The sequence below is a fragment of the Hemibagrus wyckioides genome, linkage group LG11, assembly GCF_019097595.1.
Source record: "Hemibagrus wyckioides isolate EC202008001 linkage group LG11, SWU_Hwy_1.0, whole genome shotgun sequence".
In the NCBI taxonomy this organism is placed as follows: Eukaryota; Metazoa; Chordata; class Actinopteri; order Siluriformes; family Bagridae; genus Hemibagrus; species Hemibagrus wyckioides.
The window spans coordinates 5,938,549-5,951,597 of record NC_080720.1 but is presented as its reverse complement, the minus strand read 5'-3'; the positions used below and the strand labels follow the sequence as shown (position 1 = coordinate 5,951,597).

The following is a 13,049-nucleotide window of genomic DNA, read 5'->3' as shown; positions in this document are numbered from 1 at the left end:
TTTTTCCAATTTATTTATTTATTTTTTTTTTTTCACTTGAGTCTAAAGCATACATAAACTAAATTGTTACAAGAATTTTGATGGAAAATAAAAGAATTTGCTTGAGTTCTGTCAACCTATTTGCCTGCAAGTAAATCAGTATGAGGTTATTATTATTATTATTATTATTATTATTATTATTATTATTATTATTATTATTATTATTTAAACAGTAATCTCCTTGCCTTTGGTTTGGTCACTGATTTGAAGGAAAAGAACCATCTAACTTTAAGATTCTCGTGCACAACTACATTGAATATGAACACAGTATGATATGCAATGAAATTCTTCAGTGTCTAAGAAATAAAAACTTTGAGTCAACTGTCAACTGTTGCCAAATTCACAGAGGAAAAAAAGGAAATTAAAACACCTGAAATGTTGTCATTTTGTTATTTTTTTAAATATGACGTGAAATTAAAGATTTAGGGGAAGTCAGCAAGAGTATATTGAAAACAGGAATGCAACAGGACCGTGCTGAAACCTCCATGCATCGATTAGCCTGTCTTTATCAAATGAAGAAGTCTAGGTTTCATTTACGTCAGTGAATTGGCTTCTTTTAAAATAGATATGTGCTTTCAGCGTTGTCTCAGGGTCAAGTGGTTGTATGGAAATCTAAATATATAGAATATACTGCTACAGAAATATTCTATACTATGAATAGAAAAGTTGTCTATTTTTCTACTAGTAAATAAAATATGTTTGCTTCTGGAATTCATGCTATGGCATGGAACCAGGCACCTATCTCTATCCCCAAAGACAACCGAAATAAGATAAGACTGCATGAACACTGCCAACACATGCACACACCCATTCACACGCACACACACACACACACACAGGATCCATATGAAGCCAATATACAGAAATAATGACTTCTGTTACAACGTGTGCAGTTTGCCGTCTTCACCCTCCCAGATTGTGCTGTATCATGATAAGGAGAGGCAGGGTAGAGCCTGAACAAACATTTCTGCTGTTAATGTAGTGCTTTAAATATTCTAAGGATTCAAATGAAGTAACTATAAAAATCCTATAATAGTGAATTTATGGTCTAAATGTATAAAAGATACAGATCGATGATGTGAACTTGCTTCAGAACCCTCCAGTATTCAGTGATTTTGTAATCGTAGAATTTTACACAAAATCAAGTACAAGAATGCAGCAAAAATACAAAATTACAGCAGATTTTCCACAAGTTTGGGCCACAGCAAGACATGTCATAGCATGCATTTAGCTGAAGCCCTCCTTTGATTCGCATGTGTACATGCAATCATAGAAAGTGCAATTACAAATTGGTTTTCATTGGTAGTGGTTATGTCATGTGCCTGCGATGTCACTGACTCAAATAGTTTTCTTAAAAAGTGAAATAAAAATAAATAAAATAAAAAATAATAATCATCTCCACAAACTGAATCATGAATTATAAAACCAAAATAAATAAATAAATAAATATATACAGAAATAAATAAATCAATCTATAAATAAATAAATAAATAAATAACAGCAAAATCATGCTTTTTTGGCCAGATAAACATAGATAGATAGATAGATAGATAGATAGATAGATAGATAGATAGATAGATAGATAGATAGATAGATAGATAGATAGATCTTCAGCAAAATTCACATGAAAGGACTGCACTATTCTTAATATTTATACAAATATTGTTTGTATGCATTAATTATTATCTTTAGCTTATGTGAAATGTCTACTATACAAGTCCACTAGATTCAGCAGTTACCACTGAAATCATAACCTATGTGAACACATGAATAAATATTAAACAAACCTGTGATTTGAAGAACAACCTGCTCTACTGTGAGAGTAATAATGTAATAAAAATCTTCTTAGAAACATCCGGTCAGATTTGAACATTCAATATCTAGATATATAGTGAAATAAAAATATATATTAACTTGGTTACTTAGTAAAGAAAGTGAAGTAAGCAAGTGCCGATAAATTCTCATATGCAGTACAGATGAAAAATGAGAGAAATGAGAAATCCTTGAAATGAGAGAATCCTTGAAGAGAAAAACAAGAAAATAAACAAGAAAGAAGAACGATCCCAATCCTGAAAGTGGGTGGAGACTTAAACCAGTCCAGCTGCTGCTAATGTTAAATGGAATGACTGGGCTGCTCTGCTGGCTACAGTGCAAAGCAAACATCTAAACCGCTTCAAAGATAAGAGTGGAAATGTAACAGGAGCCATAAGTGAAAAGAAGACCAAATATCTGTGAGAAAGGCAACTGCTTAAGGTAAGGTTTCTTTTGGATTTGTGAAAACTTCACTGTGTATAAATAACAGATCATGTTAAATCATAATCATAATCATGAGAAATTTATTACAATTTATTTCAGCATGAATATAAACTGGTTAGTTCTTTATGCTCTTGTGTTCTGTAAATGTCTTGACTGACTGATTTTTCTGGAATTGATTCTTCTATCAACCGGTGTAATGTTTTGTGTTGCACTGGCTGTTATACAACCCCCCACCCCCCGACCGCACAATTCTGGCCAGAGGGATTCATTTTTACTTCATCATCATTTTTTTTTTTTTTTTACAAATTGTCTCTGGCTTATCTATATAATGTTTTCCATAGATTAGATGCTCAATTTGCTCAAACACTATGTTGGTGTCTGCTAAATCTTCCTGCTAGTCCTTGCTGTCATATTAGGGTATTTGTTTTGCCCTTTGCTGCATACAGACAGTTCTATCTGTGGGTTTTTTGTTTTTTTTTTGGTATTCCTGACTATCACAGTTTCCTGTGATAATTCTTACTGCTATTTCTTAATGACATTTTATTCAGAGAATATTGTGAGCTGGAGAAGGTCGATTTATTTTTATAGCTTTTCTTTCCTTTGAGAAAGACTTCTTGACCTGCTTAATGAGCGCGAACGGGGCTTAAAAAGTTCATTAAGTTCTAAAGTTAATCAAATCTAAATTTACTGTGCATCAACCTTAATCAAGGTTCATTTTAAAATAGTTTCTGTTTCTTTCACTTCAAGAAACTAATATTTCACCAGAATGTGTGATTTTTTTTTATATTAATCATTTTGATGATAATAATAATAATAATGATTAAAAAGAAATATCATGGCAATTGCATGTAACCTTTTAAAATGTTTTGTTTACTATACAGCATAAAGATTTCACACCAGGGAAATATATAAAAATTATGTTATAATCAAGCAATAAAATTCTTTTTTATTCCCTTTCAGGAGACCATGGAACTGGGACAGTATATAATTATTTGCATTTGTGCAGTGAAAGCAGTTTGGGGATGTCCCCAGAACTGCAATTGCAATGACACCCATACTGTTTGCATGGGCTCTCAAATTATAGACTTTCCATCCCCTCTTCCATCAACAACAAAGTCTATCAATATTTCAAATACTAAAATATCCTCATTGAAACCTGCTGATTTTGATGCATTGTCAGAGACTCTGACACAATTTATTGTCAATAAATCGAGTATCAGTGAGGTGCAACCTCACACATTTGACAACACACGTAAACTCACCACTTTAGTGTGTTCAGGAACTGAGCTGAATTCACTACCAGAGGACTTGTTTCAGAATCTACCGTCCCTCACCAAGCTGAAGCTGAATAACAACAAACTAAATAAACTCCATTCTACCCTGCTTCATCCTCTTCAGTCTCTGAAAGTCTTAGACTTAAGCATTAATAACTTGAATTTTATTCCAAATGATATGTTCCAGAATCTAACTCACTTGGAGGAGCTTTGGCTGCAGAGAAATGGCATCAGAGAACTGCAGCCCAGAACTTTCCATGGACTAAACAAGCTTAAAAAGTTGTACCTTCAAAATAACAACCTAAATGTGATCCCAGATAATGCGTTTGATGACCTGCTTAATCTGGAGGTTTTGCATCTGCAGCACAATCTTATCACACACTTACCAGCAGAACTTTTCACCCATCAGCAGAAGCTCCAAAAACTCTACCTCTCTAATAATAAGTTGATTATTCTTCAGCAAGGCATCTTCTTGAATCTCCCAAATCTAAAAAACATCTCACTTTTTGACAACCAGTTGCAGAGTCTGTCAATTAACACCTTTGGGCCCATGTTACTGCAGGAACTGTGGCTGTATGACAACATGTTAACCCGGATTGAGGAAAATGTGTTTAGCAATTTAACCCATGTGCGACTCCTAGTGTTGAGCAGAAACCGGATCTCACACATTTCTCCTGGTGCTTTCAATGGATTGAACGAGCTGAAAGAAATTTCTTTGCACACTAACTGCCTGACAAGCCTTGACGAAAGAGTTTTCAGAGGCCTTCCGAAGCTGTTCAATATATCATTGGAAAACAACCACATTCAGTCCATTCCAGAGAGTCTGCTTGATGGTATTCTTGACTTAAAACAGCTGGAGCTTCAAAACAACTCCCTATCTTCTTTACCAAAGACATTTCTAGACACTTTAACCAATGTTAGCAGTGTGCTGTTAACTGAAAATCCATGGAGGTGTGACCAGGACATTTTACCACTTCAAAGCTGGTTAAAAAAATATCCAGATAAAGTCAGAGATGTCACAGCCCTTGTGTGCTTTAGTCCTATAGACTTGAAAAACGCCAGTATAATAGAGTATAATTTAAGAAATCCCTTTCGGATATCCATTTATACACAAACAGGTAACTCGACAGTCCGCTTAGAGAAAGGAGATCTCATCATTGGTTGGCAGGAAATGCATATGATCATCATTGCAGTAGTCTGCACTGTAGTTACAGTTAGTATCATCATCTGTGTTGCATGCTGGAGCAGGAACAAATAGGACAGTCAAAAAGCTGTAACATAATGTAGAGTTTCTGTTGATCAGCCATAACAGTAAAACCAGTGACAAGTGAAGAGAACAACATTGATTATCTTGTCACCTGTCAAGAATGTCAATATCCAAGGCTTACTGATGTGTATGGGGAGCAAACCCTAGCCCATCTGGTCTGATTCCATAGAAGACCTAATGTAGCATGAGTTGCTGAAAAATGCTGGCCAGTGCATCACAGCTTGTATGGGGCTAATTCCTGTCCACCACCAAAAGTACATACAACAGGCACATGAACATCAAAATTGGACCATGGAGCCAGGGAAGAACGTTTGGTTTTATAAATCATGTTTTCTTTTTATAACATGTGGAAGGTCAGGTGTATGTGGGTCGCATACCTAGAGAAAATATGGCACCAGCATGGACTATGGGAAGAAGGCAAGCCAGCGGAGACAGTGTGATGCTCTGAGTAATGTTATGCTGGAAATCCTTGGTCATTGCATTGATGTGGATGTTATTTTGACATGTACCACCTATCTAAACATTGTTGCAAACCAAGTAAATAATCAAGCAACAGTATCCTCAAATGGCCTTCTTCAGTCAGATAATGCACTCTGCTACACTGCAAAATTATTCAGGAATGGTTTGAGGAACATAAAGATTTCAAGTTGCTCCAAATTCCCCTCAATTTGATCTCAATTTGATGAAGTATCTGTGGAATGTGCTGGACAAACAAGTCCGATCCACAGAGGGCCCCACTCTCAAATTTCAGGACTTAAAGGATCTGGTGCATCTTGGGGCCAGATACCACAGCACACCTTCAGAGGTCTTGTGGAGTCCATGCCTTGATGGATCACAGCTGTTTTGGCAACACAAGCGGGACCTTTGTGACTATTAGGAATTAGGAATATTACAGAATATTAGGCTGGTGGTGTTAATGTTATGGATAATTGGTGTATATATCTCAATTAGAAGAAACCAAATTCAGCTATATTACCTTCTTACTTTGTTTAAACTTCAAAATACATGTAAATTGTGTGTAATTTTATGGATGCTAATACATGTGAAATGCTTAGGGTTGTTTAATGAGTCTGTGGAAAGGATTAAACTAACACGAATTCTTGTCAACAATCATGCTCTCATTTGTATTTACTCCAAGCATTTGATATCGGAACTTTAAATTTTAATAATAGAATTCTGGGTAACACTTAAAAAAACAAACAAACAAACAAAAAACATCTATATACTATCATCAAACTATCAGTTAATTTTAAACAGCATGGCACTGGTTTATGGTTGTTAATACTAGATATTATTTAAACAATTTTGTTTCTTTAAAAAACATCCAATATACTACTCTATGAAAGTACAGTTTCTCAGCACCCAGCTCTTATCTCTGAACACAGAAAATGACCAGCCCACTCTTCCTAGGGTGTCCATGTATACTGGGGCAGGAAGATAAACACATCACACTGCAATATATGCTGACATGAGTCAATATTTTGGAGCAACAAAGTATAAGGTAACTATTTTCAATGTCTTACTGATAGACACATAATATTTCAGTTGATATGTTTAACTATATTAAATGGAGAGAAAGTTTAAGAGGTCATATTGTGAATTATTGACCGAGTTTATTTATTTTTAAAATTTAATATAGATAACAAGAAGATATAGTATGTGTGGTCGAATAGATAGATCTACTTTCTCCTTTGCATGTACAAACCATGACAATGCTGTGTAAGAAAAGAAACATTTTGGTGCATGTTTTTTATAGAAATAACATGGATGTGAATTTGAAGTTGATTATTTTCACATAAATAACATACATCAGGATCTGCTGTTGTCTTATGTCATTAATAACAGTGTGGTAATTTATAGATCCATAATGCTGTGAAATGTATATGAAACAATTTTTCCTATTATCACATAAATATATAATACATATGATATCATTATAATACATTCATTATAATAGAAACATTATAATACATTATAATATCTAATCATTTTCTCACTTTTTCTTGTGATAGGGAAAAAAATCATTGTTACAAAAACAGCTTGTTAAAGATCTGTTGATGTTCATTCAGTGCTTATTGGTTTATTTGCAGGTATAACTATGACAACATTACTATATCTCTGCATTCTACTCCATTTCATCTGTTTTTCTGCCACTGAGAAGGATAACACTAAGGAACTTTTTGGCAGAGATAAGACAGCAATTCCAGAAACACTGCAAGACACTACCATAGAAGTCTTGTTTATTGACAGTCAGATTTCTGTCATACCAAAAGGAGCATTTTCCAAAAACCCTCAGCTAAAGAAAATTTATTTTTCACAGACACCTACATATTCAATAGAAGAAGGTGCCTTTGAAGGTTTAGAAGGTCTGAATACCATTGAAATTTCAGATACCCAAGTGTCATCTCTACCTGTTGGTGTTTTTAAAAATCTGACCAAACTTCAGAAATTGGTTTTGTCATCAAACCAGATTTCAACAATTGAACAGGGAACATTTGATAACACAGAGAATCTCTTGGAGCTTAATCTCGGAAAGAACAATCTTACTTCCATCTCCACATCCCTTTTTTCAAAGCTTAGTAACCTGAGAACATTCAAGTTGTATGGGAACCAGCTGACATCAATGCCTGATGGAATTTTTGAGAATTTACCAAATCTGACGGAAATAAACATTCAAAAAAACAGAATTACAAACATACAACCAAATTTGTTTCCACATAAAAAGAAATTGCTAAGACTATTATTAGACAATAATCTCTTGACTGATCTTCCACCTGAGCTATTTCACGGTTTCTCTGCACTTACAAAGTTATCACTGAATCACAATCAGCTCGCCGCTCTCCCTCCTCTTTTTTTCAGAGAAACGGATAACTTGAAGGAATTATTTCTGAACAACAACAATTTTTCATCCTTACCTGCTGGGATTTTTCAGTCACTGAAGCGCCTTATGAAATTAGACCTGTCCTCAAATCAGTTAAAGGATCTTTCTAATTTTTCTGATGGACTTGAGAATCTTTCGGAGCTCAGTCTTCAGAATAATCTTATAGAATCACTGAATTCTGAAGACTTCAAAAAACTAAAATCTCTCACTTCCCTTAAACTGGATAACAATAAGCTAAGATTCATTCCACAAGATGTCTTTGATTCTCTGAAAAAGCTGAAGAAGATATACTTAAACAACAACACATGGCACTGTGACTATAACCTACTTCCCATGTACAAGTGGATGAAGAAAAATGAGGATAAGATAAAGCCTTCTGAAGTGGTTTGCGAGTACCCTGAGGATTTGAAAGGCCAATTACTCACTTCCTTAAATGAAACCCAACTAATATGTCCCACAACAATTGCTCCAACAACTCTTTCACCAGCTACAACCGCCTTACTAATAACTACCCCTGTTGCAACCACCACAGTTACAGCAACAACTTTACCGCCTATAATAACACAGATCACCACTCAAACAACAGTTACCACTCCATTCCCTACCACCACATTACAAACCACTCAGCCTACAACTATACAACCCACCACTTCCCCTTCTACAACAGCTCTTATGACAACATTCACCACTCCATTCCCTACCACCACATTACAAACCACTCAGCCTACAACTATACAACCCACCACTTCCCCTTCTACAACAGCTCTTATGACAACATTCACCACTCCATTCCCTACCACCACATTACAAACCACTCAGCCTACAACTATACAACCCACCACTTCCCCTTCTACAACAGCTCTTATGACAACATCCACCACTCCATTCCCCACCACCACATTACAAACCACTCAGCCTACAACAATACAACCCACCACTTCCCCTTCTACAACAGCCCTTATGACAACCACGAAATTCCCTACAACAACCGCAGCTACCACTACAATACCCACTACTATAGCAACAACCACACCACCAACTACTCCAACCACAGAACAAACCACTACTACTCTCCTAACAACAAGCACAATGAGACAAACAACACCAGCCTCTACTACACTCAGGACTTTTGTGTGTACTAGTTTCTCCACCTCTCAGCAACATTCTGCTAGGGTATTTTCTTCCTCCCCAGCAGACAGAGCATCATCATGTATGACCCTGATGATTTGCTACACAACACTGTTGGCAATTGAAATCTTCTGTACAGTGGTGCTTGCCAAGTTCACATATACACTTTATTGTTTGCTTCAGGAAAAAGAAAAGCTTTATTGTACTATCAGCCTCACACATTTTTCCTACACTAAATCTATTACACTCAGACCACTCCAAGAAACAGAGACTGTGGCTCTATGACAGTGTGGTTATAGTATTCTTGGACTTTTATACATGTAGTAACAACCTCAAAACTAAATTCATCTAATAGGGGGATGGGGTTGGGGTTTGTTGGAGAGAAATGTTTGGTTATATGACATCTCTCAACATAATGCTTCAATGATATCACTACCATGCTTCACTGACAGGGAAATAATTTGCAAAATACATAGATTTTTTGCTCATTTAAATACTTTGTGTTATCTGTCTTTCTCAATAAGAGCCACAGAGAGAGAGAGACCATACAAATCACAATATATGTAACCCTACAAATGTTTATATTTTATAGAATTTGTACATTTAATAACAATACAATGTAATGTATTTTCTATGGTTTATAATATTTTTATTGTTACCATTTATGTACAATACAATTGTGTGTGTACTACATATACAGTACTGAGCCACAAATGTGTACTATGACTTAAACACAATAATTTTTATATTTTTGTGCATGTTGGAATATTATAAAATAAAGTAACGAGTAATTTTATTGAAACTTTTATTATGCACATATTCCTGGTGGTCATGTTGGTCACACACACACACACACACACTCATTCACAGCTATTCACAGGGGCAATATAGTTCAGCTATCCTACTTCCCATGTGGTTAGGAAATGGGTGGAAACGAGAGAACTCAAAAGTTACACAGGGAGAACACACAAACAACCTCGAGTTTAAACACCTGAGGTGCCAGATACCAATGGGTGATCCACACATAGGTGTCTTTCATATGGTGGAGCTACTTAAACAGGGAGTGGTCTCAACAAAGGGAAAACTCAGCCCAACAGTACCAGAATTTGAGGACTGCCAATTTGATGGCCAGACATACAGATATGCATTCTTTATCGTACTGTACTTAGTCTCTCTCATAGAGAGCTTGGGGCTGGGCCACTCTTCCCCCTCCACCACCTTAGACAACATGTCTGTATGCAAAATAAAAGGGAGAAATAAGCAGCATGTAAAAGTGGTCTTTACCTGAGCAACTGCCTGTTGGCATGGATTAGTCCACTAGACAGGATCTTATGCTCCCTTTTTAATGAGATCATTCAGTGAGATGATGACTTATGAATAGTTCAGCACAATTCTATTATATTAACCATTCAGCTAGCAATGAGGCAAATCAAAGTTTTGTCTTGTCTTAAGTGTTCTGCCATTGGATTAAGGAGCACAGCACTTCAGGATTAACGAGTGGGTAATTTCTTTCCACATTTCAGTGTCCTTGTTCACACAATAAAACCTTTAATTAAAAATTAAAAAATAGGGATAGGAGAGTGCAACATTTGGCTGAATTTGCTGACCATCGATTACTGTCACTTGGTCATGACCCACAATGCATGCCTCTGGGTCTCATTGCGTGACTTCTCCAAGGGGAAATCACCGAATGGAATCCCCACTAAGAGGGGAGGAATGGGGCCCTCTCTACACCATGTCCCCCTGATGTGGAGCTGACATTGATGATCATAGCACTGTCTCCCCAGCCAATGCTGTGTACAATTCTCCACCCATCAACAAACATTTCTTTCACTAATGCATGAAACCCTGGCCAATTTGTCCCAATGGGTAAGGCGAAGACTAGCTTCAAACTCCATTATATACTTTTCTGTGGTGCATGGATGGGGAACAGAGGGTAAAGTGGGAAAAATGAGTTCAAGAGAGGGAGATAAAAGGTGAGTTCACCTGACACCAGGTGATCTTCTGGCAGCAGGACCACCTCCTCGAGTGACATCACAGCTCCAGTAACACAAGCCTGGTCACTTATGGTGTCACATCCTTGTTAAACATCTGAGCATGCATGTGATACCACATTCAGTAATCGCAATGATGTTGTATTATGCTGTCATCGAGGTGGATATGCATATTAGCATAAATGGGAAGAATCAAAATTTCTAACTCAGCTGCAACTAAATATTTTTGCATTTAAAACTAAAATAGGTTTTCATTACATCAATTAGTTCAGTTGTAAACAAAAGGCTCTTCTAATAGCTATTGAGTGCACTAAGTGATCACTGTATCATCTCGGAAATCGTTTGTGTATTGTAAGACTGTGATAATGTGCACTGTAATTTGTATTCTGTACTTAAGAAAAAGGACATTTTTGCACTTTTCTTGTTATGGACAGATTTTCAGTTCTTTAGACCATTTCTTTATTTCAGAAGAAATTGTTAAGCGTTGTATTAAGACTACATTCACAAACAGCTCAGGATGGTCTGGCCTGTTTCACAAGAATAAGCTATTTAATGGCTACCTAATTAACCAATTTACAGTAACTAACTGTGATCCCCTGGAAGGAATTCAAGGATCTGGAGCAGGACCTCCCTGTGCTGCATCAGGTCTCTGCCACAGCGTTCCACATCCTAATGACTAACTGAGTTGCCCTATCAACAGATCGCTCACCAGGGGCCTGCGCTTGACACCAGCAGAGAGAGAAGCCAGCTGATAACTAATCTCCAGCAGTAGGGCACTGTCTGGTAAACAGAATGAGCATTAATGATAAGACTTAAGCTACAGTCCTCTGCTCTTCTGAGGGCTAAATTATATATATTTCAAATATCCTTCTCTGGTTCAGTTGATTTAACAATCTCGGTGGCTTTAGTCAGAATGGACCTATAAAACATGTACTATATTTTCAATAGAAAAACAATGAATAAATTAATCTGGATTTCCTAATTGATGTATTCATAAATAAAAATACAGGATGTTCCATAAGTCCACCATAATAGAAGAACATTTTATAGAACATATTCTTGTAAGGATTCAATTATTTGGATATTTTTCTTCTTTGAACAGATATATTAAAAATATAACATATACATTCAACTTGATGATACCTGAATTATGGGACATTGTATAGTATTGTTAATTAGCATGGATGTTGATATTATTATAATAATAACTACTACATCTAACTTAGTACATTTTTAACTCATTTGCCATTGTAATATTATTATTACTTAAAGTGTGGCAGTAATTTTTTTCACCATTAATAGACAATGTAGGGTAAGCAGAGCATTTCTCTGTGAATCTGCAATATAATCATTGAATGTGATGTTCTATCTTTTCACTTTTGGAAGGAACCAGATTCTAAAATGCTAGAAACTTCCTTATGATTGAGAGTCCTGCAAAAGAGAAAGATATAGCAGTCCACAAACTATACACAGTAGAAAATGTCAAAGGTTTACCATGGGAAAGCACCAAACCATACATTGTAGTGCATTAAACGCAAATGGTTCTAAAACATGCTTATAACCTGTATATAAATAATTGTATGTATTGTACTGCTGCCACATGGCTGATTACATAACAGCATTAATAAGCAGGTGTACTGGTGTTCCTAATAAAGGTGACTTTATTATGAATAGACATTGTTCATGCATTGATCTGGGTGCGCTTATAAATGAACATGATGGATTAACATATTGCTCTTTAAATCTAAACTCTGACCTATATTTTCATCTCCTGATCTCTGATGCATGCACTTTCTGTTAAGATATTACACGATTACTACTTACAAACCCCATAGTAAACCGATTTGCTGTTGTTATATAGAAATTCTCGACAAAGAGATCCCAATAAAGGTGACAATGAATAGATATATGCATATACTGCATTGATCTGGGTGAGCATATAAATGAACTTGATGGATTAACATATTTGCTCTTGGGCAGTGGTCAGTATTTGATCGTGGTTCAAGCCCCAGCATCTCCAAGCTCCACTGTTGGGCAATTGAGCAAGGCCTTTAACCCTCTCTGCTCCAGGGGTGCTGTATCATAACTGCCCCTGTGCTCTGACCCCAACTTCCTCAGCTGGGATATGTGAAGAAAAGAATTCCACTGTGCTGTAATAAATGTGTGGCTATTCAGTTCTTTTAAATCTAAACTCTGACCTATATGTTCCC

At 36.1% G+C, this 13,049-nt stretch overlaps 1 protein-coding gene across 2 annotated transcripts; it reads left to right on the top strand.

Annotated features, from left to right (window-relative positions):
• Nucleotides 1–2,165: 2,165 nt before the first annotated feature.
• On the top strand, nucleotides 2,166–9,655 carry LOC131362231 (leucine-rich repeat-containing protein 15-like). 2 transcript variants are annotated; one of them, XM_058404114.1, is made up of 3 exons: nucleotides 2,189–2,292; nucleotides 6,247–6,337; nucleotides 6,927–9,655. In XM_058404114.1, the coding sequence occupies exon 3, from the start codon at nucleotides 6,935–6,937 to the stop codon at nucleotides 9,128–9,130; it is 2,196 nt and encodes a 731-aa protein (XP_058260097.1). In that variant the 5' UTR covers nucleotides 2,189–2,292; nucleotides 6,247–6,337; nucleotides 6,927–6,934; the 3' UTR covers nucleotides 9,131–9,655. The 2 variants fall into 2 exon arrangements, with proteins under 2 accessions (XP_058260098.1, XP_058260097.1); XM_058404115.1 differs by lacking the exons at nucleotides 6,247–6,337; nucleotides 6,927–9,655 and adding an exon at nucleotides 3,256–6,219 and having other exon boundaries at nucleotides 2,166–2,292.
• The last annotated feature ends 3,394 nt before the right edge of the window (nucleotides 9,656–13,049 follow it).